Source organism: Fistularia commersonii, chromosome 5 (assembly GCF_037954325.1).
Source record: "Fistularia commersonii isolate RoL2024-O1a breed Wild chromosome 5, RoL_Fcom_v1.0, whole genome shotgun sequence".
NCBI classification, from domain to species: domain Eukaryota; kingdom Metazoa; phylum Chordata; class Actinopteri; order Syngnathiformes; family Fistulariidae; genus Fistularia; species Fistularia commersonii.
In genome coordinates, this window is record NC_141288.1 from 3,553,865 (window position 1) to 3,577,500 (window position 23,636).

At 46.6% G+C, this 23,636-nt stretch overlaps 1 protein-coding gene across 1 annotated transcript in view; it reads left to right on the forward strand.

Annotated features, from left to right (window-relative positions):
- The window catches only part of LOC147233874 (thyrotropin-releasing hormone-degrading ectoenzyme-like), a 76,568-nt gene extending 60,320 nt beyond the window's left edge, over nt 1-16,248 (forward strand). Inside the window, exons 14-20 of the mRNA XM_086146492.1 lie at nt 2,025-2,172; nt 2,286-2,389; nt 3,543-3,650; nt 9,278-9,445; nt 11,511-11,651; nt 11,751-11,832; nt 13,537-16,248. Coding sequence (XP_086002618.1) covers nt 2,025-2,172; nt 2,286-2,389; nt 3,543-3,650; nt 9,278-9,445; nt 11,511-11,651; nt 11,751-11,832; nt 13,537-13,689 — 904 coding nt within the window. The 3' untranslated portion in view covers nt 13,690-16,248. The remainder of the gene's footprint in view (nt 1-2,024; nt 2,173-2,285; nt 2,390-3,542; nt 3,651-9,277; nt 9,446-11,510; nt 11,652-11,750; nt 11,833-13,536) is intronic.
- The last annotated feature ends 7,388 nt before the right edge of the window (nt 16,249-23,636 follow it).

Genomic DNA, 23,636 nt, shown 5'->3' on the forward strand with positions numbered 1-23,636 from the left:
TTTTTAAAAGATCACTTTCTTTCTCAAATGTTTACTGCCTTTTTTGTTTAAAAACAAAGTTTCTTATCTGGAGGAAACCAGGTTCTTCAAGGTTCAGTCGGTGTCACGCTAAGTTGGAACGGGTTTTGGGGGCCAATCACAGCTGTCTCTGGGGAAGGAGGCGGGGCTTAACCTGGATCAGTCAGCTGTCAATCACAGGGCGACATATAGGGACCTCCAAGCGTTCGCTCTCGTTCCCACCGGTGGTCTTCAAGGAACCTACTGACGGAGAACCTGGAGAACCCAGGAAGAACATGGAGAAGTGGATTCTCTTTAAAATCCCTTCAGTCTTTCAGGAATAAAAAAAGGTTAAAACTCATGAGCTTCTTCTTACGGCATCATATGTGGTCTCGGTGTAACCTTCTCCATCAGACACACACACACCTCCCGCCCACCCACATGTCCCGTGACGTTATGGACCCGATCGGTGAAGCCCCGCTCCCATTGGTCGGTTGTTCTTTTCGTTAAAAACACGAATTCGCCTCACAAGGTGGGAGGGAAAGATAAACCTCCGAATCCAACATGGCAGCCGGTGGCGGCGCCTCGGACGCGGACGATTCACGGCGAAACACGTTGACATTTAAAAAGAAAAAAAAAAAAAAAAACAATGTAAACTCAGCGACGGCTGGATGCTGTTGCCATGGCAACCCGTCTCCCGCTATCTCTCTCACCACGATGATGTGAACGGGAAGTCTGCGCCGGCTCCTGGGATTAAGCTAATGCCCCGCCGGCCAGGTGCATGATGGGAGCGCCGGCCGGGGTCGAGGCAGAGGCAGATTATGGAAATGTGATTTTTTTTTTTTTTTTTTCTCGAGGAACGCGGAGGGTTCTCTTATCTGCGGCTGATTAACCGCCAGCGCCGGGTTTCCGTCTCCGCCGCCTGAGAAAATTAAAAAAAAAAAGTCGCAGAATAAGTTAAAAGTTCGCCCTCCTGGACGGTTGATTGACAGCCACGTCCTCCGCCGCCGTCTATGCATTAATATTCATGAGTTGTGGGCGGAGCTGAAGGTCGCCAACGGCAACCGGTTACCCCCCTCCAAAACATCATAAATGTTAATGTATGCACGCGGCGGCGGCGGCGGCGGTGGCGGCAGCCATATTCATGAGCCGCCGCCAGCGAACTGTTCCGGTGGCATTTTGGAGACCAAGGTTGCAGCTCCTTCAAACCTTCACCAAGGACAACGAAGAACCAAGGGAGGTTCTCCGGTTCCGTCCGGTTCTGTCCGGTCCTTCCGCTGCTCGCTGGTACTGATTCTATCTGGTTCTATCCGGTTCTCTGGAGTTCTGTCTAGTTCTCTTTGGTTCAGTCCGGTTCTATCTGGTTATGTCTGGTTCGTTATGTTTCGAAATAGTTCTATCTAGTTCTTCTTGCCTCTATCTAGTTTTGTCCGGTTCTGTCCGGTTCCCTCTGGTTCTCATTCTATTTCGTTCTATCTACTTCTGTCCAGTCACTTCTGGTTCTGTCCGGTTCCATCTGGTTCTCTCCGATTCTATCTGGTTTCATCCAGTTCTCTCTGGCTCTGTCCGGTTCCGTCTGTCTCTTGTCGAGTTAGCTTTGGTTCTTTCCGGTTCTGTCTGGTCTACTCTGGTTCAATCTAGTTTTCTGGTTCACTGTTTCTACCTGGTTCTATTTAGTTGTCTCTTGTTCTATCTAGTTCTGTCTGGTTTTGTCCAGTTCTAGCTGAAGTGAAGAAGGTGAAGAACCTCATCCTGGATCTTGGACTCTCAGGGCAGGTCCACTTATGGAGGTGGAACATTAAGAACCCCGACCAGGAGAACATCATCTGATTCCTGGAAACCCCTGGAACCAGAGAGTTGTAGAACCAGGGTTCTCCGGTCGGAGAACCCTTTGAGAACTTTCAAGAACGCGGAACCCTCCAGAACACTGGGATTCCAAACGTATAGCATAGCATAGCATGTCCCATCTGCTGTTCATCGTCTTTTTTTAATTGGTCTTCCTAAACATCTGACCCCGCCCCCTCCAGGGCGGGGTACCTCCCCCAGGGCATTCCCTTGCAGCTGATTGGCTACCTGCCGGAGGAGGCGGCCTTCCTGCCCTGGCACGCCGCCAGCCGCTCGCTCTACCAGCTGGACAAGCTGCTGGACCGGACCGACGAGTACAGCCTCTTCAGTGTAAAAACCCGGCTGTCAATCAAGTTGGGCATCCGGGGGGGGCGGGGCCACACGCTCATCCGTGTGTGTGTGTGTGTTTATGTGTGTGTGTGTTTGTGTGTGTGTGTCCTCAGGACTACGTGTTGAAGCAGGTGGCGTCGCAGTACCATCAGATGGGCTGGCCCGCCAGCCTCCCCAACCATGACGGCAACATCCTCCAGGCATCCTACCAGACAGAGTACGTCGCAAACACACACACACACACACACACACAGACAGTCTCACACTCACACACACACACACACACTTGGGAGATTTCCTGATCCGGAACGTCTCAGCATCTGCATTTTTCTGTTATCAGCGCTGAAAATACACTTGAAAAACTCCAAAATGTGTGTGTGTGTTTGGGGAGTATGAATGTGTGTGTGTGTGTGTGTGTGTGTGTGTGTGGTGGTGGGGGTGCGTTCTTTTCAAAATGAAGCCCTGCTTAGGCAAAGCAAAGCTTATTTTATTTGCACATTTCCAGTGTGTTTTACAGTGTGTGTGTGTGTGTGTGTGTGTGGCGGGGGGGGGGGGTTGCAGTGCTTCATCAAAATAATCCAGGGGGGGTTGTGTGTGTGTGTGTGTGTGTGTGTGGAGGGGGGGGGGGTTCTGCAACGTCCAAAGGGAACAACAAGGGCTGTGGGTTTCCTCCCTGTAAGTGGGTCACTGCAGCCGCACCTCTGTTCTTGGGTTCTAAGGAGGCCGCCAGAGGTTCTCCAACCAAAGGTCTCCTCGCCAAACGCCATTATGTCATCGAAACGGCGGCGGCGGCGGTGTTCCATGCTGGTCCGGCTCTGGCTGTTACCGCTGGAACAAAGAGCGCATAAAGTCCGCCGAGCGTGTCGAGGAGCCTCTGTAAAAGTCATGTTTTTTTACGACGGCGAGGAAAAACAATAAACATTTTAACGCGTAGCAACCGGCAGATGGTTGACGCAAGAAGCTGTATTCGGGGGCGGGGCTAATCTTGGGGATACGGGTAAGAGGCGGGGCTTAAACTGGGCGGGTCAGCTGTCAATCACAGGATAAGCTGTCAGTCACGTTCAGGAATGTAGTCCTCTTAGAACCTGTTTTTAGACCGTGGAGAACCTTTGGAGAACCTTTGGAGAACCCATGTGGAGAGAACGTGGAACCTTCCACGCCGAATTTCAGACATTGCGCGAACGCTCAACACCAACCGTGTTGAATCCAAATAGAACCCAGCGTGACGGGAAGTGGGAAGTCAGAGAGCCAATCTGATCTACTCAGTCCGCTTGTTTGCTCCTCGCCAAAAACATCCGGGTAGTCATGACCCGACAGCGGTATCCATGGCGACCAGATGTTTGACTCTTCTGTCCCGGCCCCCCCTGCAGGGAGCTGCAGCGGGAACTCATCATGTTGGCCTGCAGCTTCGGGAACAAGCACTGCCACCGCCAGGCCGTGGCCTACATCTCCGACTGGATCTCCAGCAACAAGAACAGGTACCGGAACCCGTCGGAACCCGTATGGAACGTGTATGGAACCCGCCTGGCGCTTCAGATGGCCGACTTTTGGCCTCCCGGAACCCAACTGGCAATAAGACGAACGCGCAATCGCCACAAGACCATCATTAGAACTGCTCTTTCGATGTTTTCGTTATAATATGTCACATATAATGATATTTTATGCTATAACAATAAGGGTGATGTCCTCCGTTTTTATTCCGACATTGTTTTCCAGTTGTTTTTCTGTTTGTAGTGCCAACGGTGACGGATCAGGAGGCGATGGAACCTGCCGGTTCTAGTCGGCGTCTGCAGTTTCACGCCCGAATCCAAATAGTGTTGACATTTTTTAATCCACTTTGCAGTTTATAAACGTCTCCGTCCCGCCGGCACGCCGTTTTGCATTCAAGCGATCCGGGGCGGATGATCCAAATATGGCATCAGGTGAGCGTCGGCCAATGGGAGGCGGCGGATAATTAAAGCGGCAGCCGGGGGTTTAGGAGCCTTGGCTCGGTTTCCCGGGTAAATCCGACAGTGGCGTTCACGCAGACGAAGCGATTCGTCCTTATTACCGCGTAATACACGTGTTTTAAGCGCTGACGGGTCGGCGAAGGCGAACCAGCCGGTTCTTCTCAGGGAGGAGGACGTTCTTCAGGTTAACGGTGTAATTAATGCAAATCTGTGAGCATCCTTCTATTCAGGTGTTAGCAGGAGGTGCACGGTGGGGGTGCGGAGGCGGGGGGGGGGGTTTCGAGTGCGGTCACGCCGCGGTGATCCATCCCGCCGGCGAGGACCGCCGCCGCCGCCGCCAAAGAGCAGATGAAACCGGAGCCATTCATTATGGATGGAGGCGCCGAGACGGGGAAATTAATCCGGCGCGGGTGTGCACGTACGCCGCAGGGCACGGGCACGTGTGCGGAGACCCGAGGTTCTTATCGAGGAACCCCGGCGGAGACGGCGGCCGGGATCCGTTCATTACGTGGGGGGAATTAGTCAAAGGAGGAAATTCTTCATCGGTCTGGATCCCGTCTCTCGCTTTGTGATTCATAATTAAAAGCCCCCATGCAAACCCCCGCCTCCCTCCGCCTCCCCTGCATCCGTCCATTTGTTTTCATTTCTCTTTTCACCCCCTCCGTCTCGTCCCGGCCTCCTCCGACTGACTTTTTCATGTGTCAGCTGCTGGCCGCCGTCCCTGGAAAGAGAAACAACGGCGGATTTCAAACGGCAAATTAAAAAGCAACAGATGCCGCCATTCTGCCCCCCCCCCCCCCCACACACACACACACACACAGCTTCAGAGTGGGTTATGTAATCTGATTACTCAGGAGGGGGTTGCCAATGTACTTGCAGCGCCAGAAACGGACGAGTGATTCCTCGTCGCTATCTTTGCACCACTTTGTATTCCTCGGTCATCATCCCCCCCCCCCGCGCAATACCACCTTTTGGTACAGTCCGAGGACCCTTGTGATCTGATTGGCCCGACAGTATTCGGCTTAAGCGCTATCGTAGCATCCGTGTTGCTAAGTTAGCTTTAGCGGCTAAAAGACACAGATGTTCAACAGTAAGTTGTCTGATGTTGTTACCAGGCAACAGGAAGAATCCACTGAGAGTTCCTCCCAGGAGAACCCGCCCCCCCCCCGTCCCCTGAGAATTGGACCAGTCCGAATACAATTTCACAGCGGCGCTGTTACACGACCCTGAAGGGATCATTGCATCACCTTGGGTCGGCGGGTGTGTGTGTGTGTGTGTGGGGGGGGTTAAGTCACGTGATGAAGTTCCAAACGTCCAGGTTGCTAATTTAGCTTTAGCGGCTAAAAGACTCACTGAAATTCCTTCTCAGTTATTACCCACAAACCCAAGCCTTGCCCTTTAAATATATATATCTCTGAGTCTGTGTGTGTGTGTGTGTGTGTGTGTGTATGAAATATTCAGGAAATATTTTTGAGTGGCTCAGTTTCGAGTGGAAAAGCTTCATGAATCCAGAGGTTAATCTCCCTGGGGGGGCTCCAGTCTGCGCTCCATTCAGGTTCCTAATCCTATCTGAAGACTACACACCCCCCTCCTCGGATTAATTACACGCCTTTTTTAATTTTTTTAATTTTTTTTTTTTTATCAGAGCGCTTCCCAAATTAAAGCGTTGCCGTGGGAGTGATCACATGATCTGACACCACTTGCTTTTCGTGGAAAGGCGCCGCGGCGGCTCACCTACTGAATGGGAGTCTGTGTCTGAAACCACCTGTTGGAACATGAATCTCGGGCAGAACAATGAGCATAATTAGCGAGTGGCGTGCACGTACACACACGCACACACTCACACACACACACACACACACACACAAACCCCTCCCCAAATCTGGAATATTAATCGCCATCTGCAGGGTCTTTACTCTCTACCAAGTGTTTTTTGAAAATGATCATTGTTTAGGCCGGGATTAACCTGGCTCTGTGTGTGTGTGTGTGTGTGTGCGTGCGTGTGTGTGTGTGTGTGTATGCGCGCCTGGGGGGGGGTTGCTGCCCCCCCCAATGCAAACACGCACCAGATATAAACATACACACACCTGCAAACAGTCTCACACACATACACACACACACTCCAGGGTGGTTAGCAAAACAGAGCTATAAAAAAACTACAAGTCCCAGACTTTGAGGTCTTGCGCCTTTTAGTTGAAGGAAATGAGTGTTAGTAGGACAAATTGCCCCCCCCTCCAACTCACACACCTTAAAATGTAATATTCCGCTCTGGAACCTGAGGAGAGACAATTATCTGCGGATTTAGCTGCTACATTTAGCTCATTAGCATCTAGCCTGACTCCTCCAGCTGATGTTAGCTTCTCCAGCCAATGTTAGCTTCTGTGTGAACCGAGGTTCTGACCGTAGCGGAAAGGAGACGAAGTTGGCAGGAAGGTAACCCGACAAAAGACTTTCGACTTCGTAATAAAGATCGGGAATGTTACGACAGTGTAATGAAGATTGTTATTGTAATTGCGTGGTTCCAAAAATCGGGAAAGGAAGAACAACGTAGTGATGATTAAGGCAGTGACAACGTGACAAAGATTGTTACATCTTCTTATGGATGGTCTTAAAGATGGAGTTCAGGTACTAAGATGTTCTTGATCAGAGGTGTTCTTCGTCATCTGTCTCCGGCCTGCTGCAAGATTCAGCTCTTGCAGGAGTCAGAGTGGCGGCGGCGGCGAAGCAGATGGCAGACAAGTGTTTCCTGTCAGACGAAGCATTTCAGGAGAATGACTGCTCTCTCTACATAAAACAACATCCGTCGGGCGACTCGGTTCTCATGGGTTCTGCGGCGGGTTCTCCGCCATCTGTGCACCTCTTTTGCTGGCACAGACGAGATGTTGATGGGAGGATGCACAACAAGGGCAGCTGCAGTGACTAGAAAGACAACTGGGACCAGAGGGAGGAAGACTAGAGGGACTGGACCGACTAGACAGACTCATGAGACCACTGGATGAAAGACTAGACGGACCAGAGAGGCTGGAAAGACGAGAGGGACCAGAGGGAGAAAGACTCAGTGTACCGGAGATACTCGGTAGACTAGAGGTACAGGAGGAAGAAAGACTAGAGGGACCAGAAGGAGAAACACATGATGGACACGAGAGGCTGGAAAGTCTACAGGGATGAGAGGGAGGAAGAATAAAGAGACCTGAAAGAGAAATACTCGAGGGATCAGAAGGAGACAAGAAGGACCAGAGATATTAGATAGACTACAAGTACCAGGGGGAGAAAGAATTGGGGGACCAGAGAGACAGGAAAGACTAGAGTACCAAAGGGAGAAAGACTCGAGGGACCGGAGGGACATAGACTAGACGGACTAGAGGGACCAGTGGGAGAGGACGACTGAGATCAGTGATCTGACCAGTCTGACGAGTGCCAGAGATATTCGTCAGACTAGCGGGACCAGAGAATTCGAAAGACTAGTAGTACCAGAGTAGGAAAGACAAGACGGACTAAAGATAGTATACAGAGCAGAAGAAGAAAGACTAGACAGACAAGAGATACTGGAAAGACTAGAAGTACCAGAAAGAGCCAGAGGATCCAGAGCTACCAACAATGGTTGCACTAGTCACTAGAGGAAGACTAGAAGACTAGTAGGGAGAGACTAGGAGGTCATCATATGTTGTGGGACTTTCTATTGAACCTCATAACCAAATAACCAATGATACGACTTACTTCAGGGTTTCGGTTTAACGAATACGCGTGTGTGCATGCGTGCGTGCGTGCGTGCGTGCGTGCGTGCGTGCGTGCGTGTGTGTGTGTGTGTGTGTGTGTGTGTGTGTGTGCGTGTGTGTGTGTGTTAATGTGCACCGAAGTGGAGCATCTCAAAAATGATTTCCCAGGTCAGTGAATGATGTAATTGTCCCTGCTTCATTCTCTCTCTCTCTCAAACACACACAAACACACACACACACACACATGACACACACTCATATTTATAAATATATATATATACACACAGTTACACACACACTGTGTGTAGTTGAGTGTGTAACTCAGTCGCCAGCTGAGCCCAGTGCATTGTCATGGAAGTTTTCATGTTTCGCTTTCGTGACAATTTGGGTCATTTATACACACACACACACACACACACTTCGTGCAGTGATAGTTCACCTCCTCTTGAGTCACTGCAGATGGCGGCGACGGCGGCAAGCAGCTGATGCTCCCAGCGTTCTGCTGGAGGCCGTCTTTACCTTCGTCCTTCTGGTTTGAGTTCTGAGGAAGGAAGTGGAGTCAGATGGTCAGGTGATCGAGGGGGAAGATGGTCAGGTGGTCAGATGGTTGGGGAGTCAAGTGATAAGTAGTCAGATGGTCAGATGATCGATTCTTAGTCGACATAAGCGTGGCCTGTCCATGTCCTCCCCACTCTGATCTGACTTGGGCCTTGATTCTGGACTTCACTCTGATCTTTCATGTCTTGACCCACTTGTAGGCCTGGGACCAGCACATCCTGACCCTGGACTTGCCTTAAGACGCGATTCAGGACACGACTCTGGACCCGGGTCGTCTGTTTTTTTGGACTCGACTGCTTGACCCGGGACCTGACCTCACAAGAGGGTCAACTGACTCGTGCATTCAGATTGAGGACTCGACTCGGGACTCAATTCTGGACTTGTCTCTTCTAGATCCAAGAGTTGGGTTCAAACGGTCGGGACTCACCTGGTCTTACGACCCGAATCACCAAGTGGGTCCTTCAGGTCGGGTTGTTCCGACTCCTGGCTGATTCCGTTGGATTCGTCCGGGTCTCCGGGTCTCAGTTGAACACTGCTTTGGGCCTCCGGGCCACTAGGGGGCGCCAAAGAGCATACAAGGGTGTGCAAAGGATATGAACATAGAGCCAGTGCAGCTGAACAGGGAACTGTTGTATCTGCAGTGTATCTAATAACTTGAATCCAACACGTATATTTTAGTATTATTCCTGACTCAATTTTAACATTGAGGTCCTTCTCAGAGACTCCGGGGTTAGCTCCTTGCTAATCCTCACCTGAAATTTGGTTCATTTCAGGTGATTCCTGAGGGGCGGGGCTAAATGTTTTGCAACGGGACTTGGAGGGACTCGAGTCTGTATTTGATAAGAACTCCCGCCTCTATCCCCTTCCTGTCCGTCCCCCCAGGATCCCCCCCAACATCCGGGACATCGTGTACTGCACAGGCGTGAGCCTGTTGGATGAGGACGTCTGGGAGTTCATCTGGATGAAGTTCCATTCGTCCAACGCCGTGTCGGAGAAGAAAATCCTGCTGGAGGCGCTGACGTGCTCTGACAACACCTTCCTCCTCAACAGGTACCCAAGGCTACGGCGCTATTCAGGACATTTTTATTTAAGCAGAGAAACAGGAAGTGGACGAATTCGTCCTCAGTGAGGGTCTTTTACTTTCACTTTCACTTTGACAGAGTATAAACAAACCCCAGGTGGCCCGGAGGTATCTCTTATTCTGGATTTTGTCGGAACAGGGCTTTAATTTTATTGATTTATTCGTTATTTATTCATTTCTTCTTTAGAACTCATTTTAATTTATTTTCATTTAATTTTCATTATTCATATTTTCTTTGGAACTAATTTTAATGTATTTTATGTAACTATTCATTATTCATAATTTCCTTGAAAACATGTTTTTATTTCTTTTCAATTATTTCAGAATTCTTTGTTTCTTTTTTTCATCAGCTATATCATCTTTGCAATTATTTTTTGTGCATTTTGTTAATTTATTCATTATTACATTCTTTTTTGATTGTATTTTATTGTTTTTGTTCATTATATATGTCATTTTTGCAATTATTTTTATTTCATTTTGTTTATTATTAAATTTTCTTTATTATTATTATTTTATTTATTTTGGTTTTCTTGTAACGGTACTTTAGTTCTTCCACAACATTTTCTTTTTTTTTTTTTTTCTTTTTTTTTTTTTTTTCGCCTCCTGCGGGCGCTGAAGAATCTTCATCCTCCTCTTCGTGCCTCCTCTTCCTCAGAGCTGCTGGACTCGTCTCTTCTCTCAGATTTTTGTCGAATAACTTTAATTTCCAGAAGAATACACACACATTTTCAGGGTTTGTGTTTTGTTTCCGTTTGTTTTGACTGTGTGTGTGTGTGTGTGTGTGTCCTGCAGATGCCTTCAGGGCCTGCTGGGACAAACCATCACACCTTCTCCTTTTCCTCTTCATCCTTATCTTTCTCATCCTCCTCTTCTTCCTCCTCCTCATGGATCCCCCTTTTACCTCCTGCATCTTTCACTCCACGTTCTCAAAGGGTTCTCTCAGCGTTCTCTCCATGTTCTCTCAGTATTCCCTCCGTGTTCTCTTAAAAGTTCTCTTCACATTCTCCCCACGTTCTCACCACCACCTCTCAGGATTCTCTCCATTTTCTAGCCACGTTCTTTCAAACCTCCTCTCCAGATTATTTCCACCTTCTCTTCACGTTCTCTCCATGTTCTTTCCACGTTCTCCTCTCCTCCTCACGTTCTCACCACCAGCTTTTCGGATTCTCTCCATTTTCTCTCCACGTTCTTTCCACGTTCTCTCCTCCTCCTCCTCTAACAGGAAAACAACCCTCCTGTGAAAAATGACTGCAGCCTCTTTCCGCCCGTTTTGTCAACGTGGCTCTTTTTTTTTTTCTCGGCGACAAGTCATTTCCAGCGTCAGGAAGTGTGTGTGTGTGTGTGTGTGAGTGTGTGTGTGTGAAAATCAGAGTGTTTTATCAAACACTAACCACTGCTGTATCTGGTGGAGAAAACAGGGATCTCATCCACTCAGCAAAGCAAGACTGATCGATTGGTTTATGTTTGTGTGTGTGTGTGTGTGTGTGCGCACGTATATGTGTATTTGTATGGTGTGATGCAGAGAACAACTAATGGTCGCTGGGAAAATGATAAACAAACACACACACACACGCGCACACGTGCACACTCACATGCAAGAGCAGAGGAAGCTGTGATTGGTTGCACAGGAAATAGTTTATGTGCAATAAGGACAGTTGTAAAAGATAGAAAACTGATTGTTTGAGTTGAGTTTAATGAAAAGACTGGAGCTGCACACACACACACACACACACACACACTCACAAACATCATGAAACTAATGGGAAGACTAAGTGGAAAGTAAGCTGAAAAATAAAAGTTCAGAAATGAATATTAATTATTATCAATTAAATTAAATTAAAATCTTAAAGTGAATTTGACCAGAAGAATTAAAGTAAAATTTGCAGAATAAAATATATTTTACATTGAAATACAATACCCTGCTGGTATTTTCTTTAATTAAAATTGGAAAAAAAATCTTTTTTTTTTTTTTTTTTTTTTTTTTTCTGAGATGCAGTGGATCGTCCTCTGACCTTTGACCCCTTTTCTCCCCAGGCTGCTCAACCTGTCGCTGACCTCCGACCTCGTGCCCGAGCAGGACGTCATCGACGTCATCATCCATGTGGGGAGGAACCCTCAGGGTCGGAGTCTGGCGTGGAGGTACTTCAGGGAGAAGTGGGAGGTCCTGAACGCCCGGTGAGTGGATGTTTGGATGGAGGAGCTGAGAAGATAGATGGAGATGAGGAGGAGGTAAATGATGAAGATGTGTTTTCTGAACCCCTGGTTCCTCCGCAGGTACGGAGAAGCTTTGTTTATGAACTCGAGGCTCATCAGTGGGGTCACGGAGTTTCTGAACACTGAGAGGGAGCTCAGTGAGGTGAGGACACACCCACACACACACACACACACACACACACACACACACACATCGAGATATACGTAGATGCTCACTAGACATCATGGTGTCAATGCAAATATCATAATCCACCTGCCCAGAAGAAGAAGGGTCTCAGAGCATCGAGAGGGCAAAGCCCCCCCAGGTAGACTCAGACGGTCGTGTCAGGAAGGGCTTCCGACCTACAACTGTGGCCGACACGTATTCTGTGAATGGAACCGTCTGGATCATCTGATGATCTGAGGGGGTGTGTCAAGTCAAAACTCCATTCAGAAAAGGCCTGTGTTCAGGAATTTGTCAGTAAACAGACCAGGCGAAGAGCCCATTCACCCTCCAGAAGACCTGATGTGGCTCCTCTTGGCTCCTCCCAGCTCCTCTTGGCCCCTCCTGGCTTTTCCTGGCTTTTCCTTGCTTTTACTAGCTCCTTCCGGCGCCTCCTTGTTCTTCCTTGCCCCTCCTAGCTCCTCTTGACCCCTCCTGGCTTTTCCTTGCTTCTCCGAGCTCCCTCCGGCACCTCCTAGCTCCTCTTGGCTCCTCCCGGCTTTTACTTCCTCCTCCCAGCTCCTTTTGGCTCCTCACGCCTTTTCCTTGCTCCTCCTAGCTCCTCCAGGTGCCTCCTTGCTCCTCCTAGCTCCTTCTGGCGCCTCCTTGTTCTTCCTGGCGCCTCTTGGCTTTCCCTTTCCCCTCCGAGCTCCTCTTGGCTCCTCCCGCCTTTTCCTTGCTCCTCCTAGCTCCTCCAGGTGCCTCCTTGGTCCTCCTACCTCCTTTTGGCTTTTCCTGGCTCCTCGTAGCTCCTCTGGCATCCCTTTGATGAACTCCACCGATGGTTCAGTTGGTGAAATCCGCGCTGAGAGCAACGGCCCGTGATGCTGAAGGCCCCAGACTCGGTGATGTCAAGTTCCGCTGCGGGTTCTTTGAGGCTCTTTTGGTCTAGTTTGACAGCGTTTGATCCCGGTGACGTGGAACCCGTCGGGTCGGTGACGCCTCGCATATGCCGTTCCGCGTCCCTCCTGTCAACAGTACATAAAACGCCCTGTCATGAAGCATTTATTACGACGTATCTCCCGAAAAGGAGCGCAAAGTTGGCTCTCAACGAGCGGCACGCATTTAGGCGACTCGACACCATAGGCTTTTGATAATTAATGCAGTTTTTTTTTTTTTTTGCTCCCACGGCAAGCATGCCTGCAGTCCCAGGAGGGCCGTCCCCTGAGTCGACAGGCAAATTTTAAGCACTTTCATTTTACCGACAGCTCGGCTTCAAAGTGTGTGTGTGTGTGTGTGTGTGTGTGTGTGGGGGGGGGGGGGGATCATGGCAATAATGATGGAACTGGAAACTGAGATCCGGAGGCAGATGGTACCGCACCTTTGGTTCTATATTCACTCCGGGGGCACCCTGGAACTACAAGTATGGCTCCACTCTTTTGGGCAAGGAAGAAGCAGCTGTCTCGAGGGTTCTGATCACATTCTGAAAGTCTAGGAGAGGAGGAGCTCAGAGTCTGGAACCTGAAGAAATTGGAGATCCTTGGCTACAAGATCAAATACCAGCAGCGTTGTGTTCATGTGTTATTACAGTGTTATAAACACTTTTGGTTTGGAAGGACATGATTTGTGTCGTCTGATCATCTAACTTTTCTCTCTCTTCATCCCTCCACGGTTTTCCTGTCCATGGATGCATGTCACCCCCAGTTGAAGGAGTTCATCCAATCTAGCGGTGTTGGGGCAGGGCCTGCGTTGCCACGGGCGCTGGAGATCGTGGAGGGGAACGTCCGCTGGCACCACCTCCACCGCCGGCAGTTCTACCAGTGGCTGCGCAAACCCCAGAGTTCCTCCCTCGGCTAGCTGACGCCACGGCAGCGAGCCAGAGGCTGTGACATGGCTGCCGGGCTGCTAAAACTACTGCTAATGCACCGCTAGCTTCGTCAGTTGGAATTCAAAAAAAAAAAAAACAAAACGAAAGGTAGTTTCTCCTCCGGTTCTGTTTTTCAAGACGGTCAGTGCTCCGTTTCAGAGGGATCCATTTTTTTTGGAAATGTGATGCTAGGCTAGCCGTGACTGAGGGGACCCAGCCACGACCCGCTAGCAGCTCCGGTCCAAACTCCGAATGGACGTAATTTTCCCGAAGGCTTACAGCGGTCGGAGTGAGACTAGCGCCGCGGCGACAAGCGAAGTTCGGCTTTTAGCAGTTTCACGACAGAGATCTGTTTTGTTTTGTCTTAACGTAGTAGCAACAATACCTGCCATTTTACCCCAGTACAACCTGAAGTATCATAGCTAACATCTACCTAGCTGCTCACCGTAGTACCTGGATTATATGGCTCGAGACAGATCCTCTAGCGATTGGTTGGGGTGACATTCAGGTCCAGGCTTCATAATCCGGGTTAAATTTAAATATCTCCGCCTTCTGGACTTAAAACAAAAAATTTCGCTCCGAACTGTTTGTTCGCCAAAGCTTTTAACCTGAAACTTTTGTTTTCCCCTTGAAAAGCCCCTCAGGCGACGTCGGGCCTGCTTCGCCCCCGATAATCGCCGCTGTAATTAACTCTGTACGACTCCGGCGTCCTCTGATCCGCTACGAGGACTCGTTCAGTCTCATTAGCACTGCAACGCTCCGAACAGGCTTTGTGTGTTTCTTCTTTGCGCCGTCGAAGCTGGCAGCCGTCCGTAAAGTGGCGAGGCCGTGCCTCCAAACAACTGCCACTGGGATGAAAAGCGCTCATAGTCGCTAATCGCCAAAGAGCTGCTAGCTAATGTCTGGTGTGTTTGAATGCGGGAAGGAAATGAGACGTCTGTCAACAGCTTTGCAAGATTTTGTCGAAGTGAAGAATGGAAACATTAGACCGGCAGCAGGAGGAAAACGCCGGAGCTTTCGATACAAATGTCGAGATCATCCACGCGCCCCATGAGATCATATCCAAAACCTTGCTAAAAAATGACACCCAAAATGCCAAACACACCAAACTTATGACAGAAGCTGCTAAAAGCCAGTTGAGGTTCTGTCTGCCATTGAGCTTCTGGATGAATTGGTGAATTTCCTGAGAGGTCTAGATGTTTCAATTGTGATGGAACCAGCAAAACTTGCTAATTCGATGTTGCCATGTTTCCGTACGACGACAGCACCACACCACCTCTGTTCCTGTTTGTTTGTGAAATGCTTGCTGATGTTGTAAGCTAGCTGCGACGGCAGCGGTATTGCTAACGCCGTTGTGGAATTTGGCAAATGAAGTGATGCGGAGGCCTTTTCGGTCCGTTCTCAGGGCGGATTCTGTCGCCCAAAGGCCTCCTAGGCAACCTCACCTGGCTTTGGCTTGTGGCACGACAATGAAAACAGCAAGCTAGTTAATCCGTCCTTAAAAATAGGGCGGCACCTTTGTTTTGGCGGGTTCCAGGGGGCTCGGCAGCCTTAAACAAACATAAGATATTTTTTATGAAATATTTTTTTCTAGCTCATCATCAGTTACCTTCAAATCAATCCTCATCCCCAAAAACGGTTTCATCAAAGCAGGAAGTGAGCATACCGTCGGGGGGCGGACGCGCAACCAGCGTCACTGTTTGCGGACGATGTGGCTCTTTACGTTGCGGACAGTTTGCGAGACGCTCAAAGCCCCGGAGCCAGTGTGGGGTTTTCAGTATCGACCAATCCCAAGAGGATCTCGTAATGTGACTGAACAAGGGAACGCCTCGGGACCTTTGGCGAGCCTGCTGATCTGAGGTGTCGGGTGGGCTCCGTTGCGGAGCAGCAAATCTCTGGGACGTTACGGATTTGCCGGCGAGTAACGGACATCCTCAGCGGCGGCCCCGTCGGACAGCTTCTGTAGCTTCAAATCCCCGCGGATGGGACTTTTAAAGCGATCGATTCATCAGGAACTTTTTCCCCCCCGTTTTCCCCTTGAAGACTCCGGCGGACTGGAACCTTCGGAGGCGCTGGCGGGCGGCCCGTCCTCCACCACGTCCAGCTTCAATGTCAAATAATTGAGCCATATATGAAAACTGTGGGTCTGCCTGCTTCTATACACTGTGTCCAGTGATGTGTGTGTGCGTGCGTGTGTGTGTGTGTGTGTGTGACAGAAGGTGAAGATTGCGGTGGAGAGAAGTGGCGGCGCTGTGACGGGAAAAAAAAAAAGGTAAAACTATTATCCTAATCATTCTGTGCATTCTGAACTTATCCTGTCCTGTCAGGGAGTTTCGGGTTTTTCCAACCCGCGTACGACAAACTGTAAATGAAACACCTGTGACGTGAAATATCCGAAGAAAAAAAAAAAAATGTTGTGATGGCGGGGAATGAGTGAGTGTTTGGGGCGGGCAGGAAGTCACTGATTATATCTTGAACCCGCTTCCTGTTAGCGCTGCCGCGGTTGTTCTGTGTTTCCCGATTGGACGATAATTAAAGTGTTAACCCAATGTGTGCTTCCTGTCTCTGCCTGACAACCGGGCGGTGGCGACCATATTGTTTGTTTGTTCGTTTTTTGTTTTTTTTTGCTTTGTTTCTTCATTTTCTTTTCGCTAGGCGGCATGCAGAGCCCACCTCAGGTTCCCTGAGGTCCTCGGGTTGTCTCAGCAGAAAGAAAGGTTGCTCTGTGATTGACAAGTGACACGATGCCATCCGACAGAACGGTTGACGACGCCCCTTTCGCACCCTCAGAACTTTTTGCGGGAACCGCAAAAGGAGAAGGGAGATAGTGGACCTCGGCTCCTAAAGACCTTCAGCTCCTACGTCCAGGAACATCCCTGTTGTCCAAAGATCCTGTGCTACGTCATGTTAAGAGTCCAAAGATGTAGTCCTGTGGGACACCATGTTGATTGTCCAAAGGTGAGTCCTTTGGGACTCCATGTTACCTAACTCAAGATGGATCCTGTTGGATGCCATTTCAATGGTCCAAAGATGGGGTCCTATTGGACGCCGTGTTACCAAAAATGGAGCCCTGTGAAATGCCAAATTACTAGTCCAGAAAGTTGACCCCAAATAGGTGACTATCAGCCAATAAACTCACTTCAGTGTCCTCCCCATTGGTCCCCAGATAAGGCTGAGAATTCAGTGACTTTTTTGGTTCCATAGGAACTCGTGATGTTGGTGATAGGTGGAACTCCTAAGCACCGCCCATTAACGGATACGTTTGTGATCACGGTGGAGGAAGCTAATTCCTGGAACGAAGCCCAAGCTGGGCACTGAATTCTTCTAACTTTCGGGGAAATGAGACCAGGAAGTCCAGTTTAATTCCCTGGTTTGTAGTTTTCTCTTGCTGCCATCTTGGAAGTTGTCGGTCAGAAAAGCGTCCTGTCGTCGCCTCGGCCCTTCAGGTCCCTGAAAGCTGCGAAGGGTCACCTGGACCCGGGTGGCTCACCTATCAATCTCAGGGTCTGGGAGAAGAGGAACAACGCAGGAGGTGATAGTCGGCGGGTCCACGTAGGAGAGAAGTAATAACCCCCCCCTAACAAGACAACCAAAACGGCGTCTGTCACCAGGCGCTGTCGCCGTGGAACCAAAATAGAGCATCGACTACATTTCGTGGAATCAAATCAGGACACGCAGCGTTTGTCCTTTCTCAAAAACTGAGTCGGTGGATTCAAGCCGGCAGCCTCAGTTTGCGCGTGTGTGCGAGACATGGCTAAATTTCAGTCCGGCCGTGATGAACGAGTCGGCCATATTTTCCACGGCATCATGGGAAATCACTCTGCAGGGGAGTTTGCAGACAGAGTGCATGTATGTGTGTGTGTGTGTTAGTGTGTGTGTGTGTGTGTGCGCGTGCTGAGATTAATGGCGGCCGGGAAGGAAGTGACAGAGAGAGGAATGGGAAGAGAGGATGATAAAGAGTCAGAGTGAGAGATGGACGAGGTCTTTGGAGTTTTATGAATGGAAATGGAGACACAGCCAAAGTCCATCTGCCAGTTTCTTCCTGGGAAAAAAAAAAAATTGTATTTGTCGTGTCTTCGGGCCAAACGAGAGTCTTTAAGGGGGAAGAGGGGGAAGAGGTAATAAAGAAGATTGAAAGGCGACGGTGGTAAAAAGTTACCTGAAGAAGCTGCTTGGATTTTCTTTGTTCTGCATCTGAGCCAGAAGAGTCAGTTTTGATTATAAAAAAAAAATAAAAAAAACTCAAGAAACGACAGGAAATCCCATAATAACGCAAGATGAAACAACGTAAACTCATTTGGCTTCTGTACTCTAACTTCATCTCCGTCAAGAACCGTGGGGGGAAAGGCAACAGGTAAATTGGTTTCAAAATTCTAAATAACCTGGAAATTAGCTTGTAATTGGTTAAAGAAGTTTCTACTTCTGTTTCCTGTTTCTAAATGAGACCGGCCTCTGCTGGCCAGTAGCAGCCGGGGACGGGCGGCACGACTCCCATACCAAAGCATACCAAAGAAAGGCTTCGAACGAAAGAGGCCCGAAGATGGAGTCCTGTGGGACGCCATGTTAATGATCACAAGATAGATCCCTGTCGGACATCAGGTTGACTGTAAAAAGATGGAGTCCTGTGCTACGTCATGTTAAGGGTCCGAAGTTGTAGTCATGTGAGACGCCATGTTTACTGTCCAAAGATGAGCCCTCTGGGACTCCATGTTACCTTTCCAAAGATGGAGTCCTATTTTACTTCATATAACCAGTCCAAAGATGGAGTCCTTTGGGACGTCATGTTGGTTCTACAAAGACGGAGTCCTGCTGGGTGCCATCTCAGTAGTACAAAGGTAAAGTCCTGTTGGATGCCATGTTAATGGTCCAAAGATGGAGCCCTGTTGATGGTACAAAGATGAGTCCTTTGGGACTACAGATTACCAGTCCAAAGATGGAGTCCTGTGCAATGACATGTTCATGCAACAAAGATGGAGTCCTGTGCTATGTCATGTTAAGGGTCCAAAGATGTAGTCCTGTGGGACACCGTGTTGATTGTCCCAAGATGGGTTCATTTAGGATTCCATGTTACCTGACCAAAGATGGAGTCCTATTTTACTTCATATAACCAGTCCAAAGATGGAGTCCTTTGGGACCTCATGTTGGTTCTGAATCCTGCTGGATGCCCTCTTAGTAGCACAAAGGTAAAGTCCTGTTGGATGCCATTTTAATGGTCCAAAGATGGAATCCTGTTGATGGTACAAAGATGAGTCCTTTGGGACCACATGTTACCAGTCCAAAGATGGAGTCCTGTGCGATGTCATGTTCATGCAACAAAGATGGAGTCCTGTGGGACGCCATGCTAATGCTCCGAAAATAGACCCCTTTCGGAGGCCATGTTGACAGTACAAAGCTAGAGTCCTGTGCTACATCATGTCAAGGGTCCAAAGATGTAGGACCTGTAGGTGTCCTGTAGGACACCATGTTGATTGTCCAAAGATGGGTTCCTTCAGGACTCCATGTCACCTGACCAAAGATAGAGTCCTGTTAGATGCCATGTTACCAAAAACTGAATCCCGTGAGAAGCCATACTACCAGTCCTGGAAGTTGACCCCAAACAGGTACCTATCGACCAACAGACTCACTTCACTGTCCTTCCCGATGGTCCCCCGATAAGGCTGAGAATTCGGTGACTTTTTTTTGCAGCACCTCACTTCCTGGTTGCACCTGATTGGACGACCTCTCCACAGGCCATCTGCTTGCGGATCCCCAACCAGCAGCCACAACGGAGGAATGAGAGAAAGGGGCAAGATGAGATAAAGACTCGACAGGTGAGAAGAGAAGGAAGGGAAACAGACGAAGAGGGCATACCGTGAGGGAGAGGGACAGAAGTTACGAGGACAACGAGGAAACCGAGGAGGAAGTGGAGGGGAGGGATGGAGGAGGAGTCAAGAACAGCGGGAGGAGGAGAGAGGGATGAAGGGCATGGAAGACGGAGGGAGGAGTGACGGAGGGAGGAGGCCTAGCGAGAGGAGCTGGGAGTCATTATTCTAGATGAGTAGAGAATCCCATTTCAGATAACACACACACTCTCACACACACACGCTCTCACACACACCGATGGAGGACAATAAAGACGGAGAGAAAACTGTAATTCATTTTCTGATAACACACTTAATCCTCTGTTGCCGTGGTAACGGCTTCAGGACGGACAGAAGTAATAAAAAAAGTCACGGTTGCCTTCTGTTCATTTTCCAGCGCAGAGAATTTTATTTTATTTATTTATTTATTTTCATTTTATATAGTTTCAATTTAATTTTTTTCCAATTAACTGCAATTTGATTTTTATCTTTACAATGTATTTTACATTTCGATTCATTTTCTATTAATTCATTACATTTTATTTTTTAATTAACTTTAATATTCAATTTCATTTTTTGCCAGAAATGTTATTTGTTTGTTTATGTTGGATTAATACTTTGATTTTCTTCTTTAAAGTAAATTCAGGATCCAAATCCCGATAGATTATTGATCAATTGTTGATTTTTTTTTTGTTCATTTTATTCATTTTTGATATTTTTAAAGGGAAAAACATACAAAACAAGTTTCATAAAGTAAACTAAATGACATTATATTAAATTTAAAGTAATTAAAATCCAATTGTGAGACATTTAGTTCATTTTCTTTCTCCCTCTAAACTTCAAGCAGAAGTTTGAGTGGCAGCAGGTCCCGTTGCCATGGAAACAGAAAATCCCCCACCTCTTGGTCCTCTCAGAAAATATTCAGTCAATTTGGAAACATCTGTTTAATTAATTACAATTAAAATTAAAATTAATTACTGAATCTAATCAATCATTATATGACTGATTTATTCATTTAATCATTTGACTCAATCCATTGGATCATTATTCATATGATTAGAGTAACTAACAACACATTCACAGTGTTATAAATTGTTTGTGTGTATGTATGCGTGAGTGTGTGTGTGTGTGTGTGTGTGTGTGTGTGTGCGCCCTTGTGTATGTGCACACATTGATATATAACAATTGAGTGTGTGTTCATAAACTTTGTGTTTCCAGGACTATAAAGCATGACTGCTTACTTTGTGTGTGTGTGTTTGTGTGTATATGTGTGTGTGTGTATGTGTGTGTGTGTGTGTGTGTGTGTGTGTGTGTGTGTATTTGCGCTCATGCTTGAAACGGTGATTGAAGAGACATTGATAAATTACCGATCGATTTGTTGCAAATCAGTTTGAAAGACATTCGAGTTAAAATGAGATGTTGGGAGGAAATTGGTTGTTTCCCCGAGACGAGCCAGAAACACAGGAGGAAGACAGTGTGTGTGTGTGTGTGTGTGTGCGTGTGTGTGTGTGTGTGTGTGTGTGTGTGTGTGTGTGTGTGTGTGTGTGTGTTGGGTGTGTGTAGTAATTATATGTGCAGTCAGTCTTGATGGATGATTGAGGTTGTATCTGCGGCCTGAGGCCCTGAACGCACCGCAGCATGATTAATCTGACATCAGTGTGTGTGTGTGTGTATGTGTGTGTGTGTGTGTGTGTGTCATCTACAGGGCTGTGTAGATCCCAATATTTTGATCATAATCCCTATTCTTTATTGTTTGTTGTTTTACTTTCAAAAAGGTTCCTGAGAAAAAGTTCCTCCATAATAAAAGTCTGGACGCCGTTTATAAAGTTTATAACGTAAAATTCAGGTGATTAGAAAGAAAAGTGTCTTTTACGTTAATAATCACTTTATAAACACTTTATAAAAGCGTCCACTGCTGTTAAGAGAGCACAAAAAATAAATATATATACATATATGTTTTTAAAGTCTGTCATATCAGGGTTTATAAAGCGTTCATCAAGCTTTTATAAGGAGTTTATTAAAAGTGTTCATAATGTATTTATCAAGCATTTAGAGTGTTTATAAAACGTTTGTAAAGCGTTTAAAAAGACTTTTTAGAGTGATAACAGAGCTTTTTGGATAGTTCATAGTGTTTGTAGAGCGTTTTCAATCCTTCATAGATGCTAATTTATAGAGCATTTAAAGATTGTTGAAAAATATTTGTAGAGCATTTTTGCAGCTTTTAGATTGTGTAGACGTTTAAGCAACGTTTTTTTAAGCATTTGGTGTTTAGACATGTTTATGTAACGTTTTTAAAACATTTTTAGAGCATTTATAAAGTATTGAGAGTTTATAGAGCATGTTTTATAGACAATTTTTTAAAGCATTTAGTGTTTATAATTGTTTGAATAGTGGCTTTTGAATATTTACATTTAGAGCAGCCATAAAGTGTAAATATTGTTCATAAAGTGTTTATAGAGCATTTATAAAGCATTTAGAGTGCCCATACAGTGTTTATAAATTGTTTATAGAGCGTTTTCTAACGGGATTTAGTGTTTATAAATGTTTATGGTGCTTTTCAAAATATATAGAGCAACCATAAAGCATTTATAATTTTTTTATAGGGCATTTAAAAGCATTTAGAGAGATTTAAAGATTATATAACTTCTCATAGAGCATTTTTTAAAGAAGTAAGTGTTAATAAATGTTTTCAGAGAGTTTATAAAATTGTTTTATAAAGTGTTAATAGAGCAAATATAAAGCATTCAGCGCTCATTGAACATTTGTAGACATTATAAGGTATTTATAGAGCATTTATGAAGCATTAAACGATTTTATAAATATTTATAGAGCATTTTTAACCCATGCAGTGTTTATAATTGTTTGTAGAGTATTTTTAAAATATTTATAGAGCATCCCTTAAGTATTTATAGTGAGTTCAATTGTTTATAGAGCATTTATAAAGCATTTGGTGTTGATAGCATGTTTATAAAGTGTTTATAGAGCATCTGTGAAGGGTTTACAGAGCGTTTATAGAGCGTCACTCCGGGCCCTGGATGTCACTCCCACCTCAATGCTGCTCGTTGATACTCTAAATCTTTCGGATATTAAAAAAAAAAAAAAAAATCTTTATAATAAAGCTTATTACTCAAACATGAGAGCGGAGTTTCCCTCGAAATGCACAGATGATATTAATGATTAGGGAACAATGTGCTGCACCTGAACGCACCGTCACTCGCTCTGCAATAACAGCCTTTGTGATCCAACCGATGAAATCTTCCATTCTCTGTTGTCACACTGCAGTGGGCGTACGTACAAGTGTGTGTGTGTGTGTGTGTGTGTGTGTGTGTGACAGATATTACCATATGAATAGTTCTTCTTCCTCCCACTCTAGACGGTCTGCTGGCGTAATAGTGGCTGATTATCCAGCTGCATATTTTTATCAGCGTACAGTCGCACACACACTCACACACACACACACACACACACACACACACACACACGGAAATAAGATACCTATTTTAATGACTAGAAACTACCTGTTTTTCAAAACCTGCACAGATGTCATTTAGATGGAGGATTTGTTTTTCAAATGTCTTTATTAATGATTATTTCAACTGTCAGTTTTAAAGTTTTTAAATATATTGTTTTTTTTTTTTAAAGAAGTACTTATAATGCTGATAATTTGTAAGGATATATTTGTACATATATTTAAACCCTTGGAAGTTGAGATAAAAAGGCAGACGGTTGGTTTTTAGATCTTTTTATGATTCTAAATTAATTAAGCATATTCTGATTGAAGATGAGAAGAAAAAAAGCACATTATGAGATAAAAATAATCATTTGGGGATTAAAAGACACACACACACACACACACACACACACACACACACACACACACACACACACACACACACACACACACAAAGACGTGTCTCTATTTGTTTTCCACAATTCCCTCTTTTTTAGCCATCCCTCCTAATCACTGTCTGTCAGACTTCAGTGTGTGTGTGTGTGGGTGTGTGTGTGTGTGTGTGTGTGTGTGTGTGTGTGTGTGTGTGTGTGTGTGTGCCCCAGATGTTCCTGGTTTGTCTAATTATGGTTCCTTCAGTCTGTTT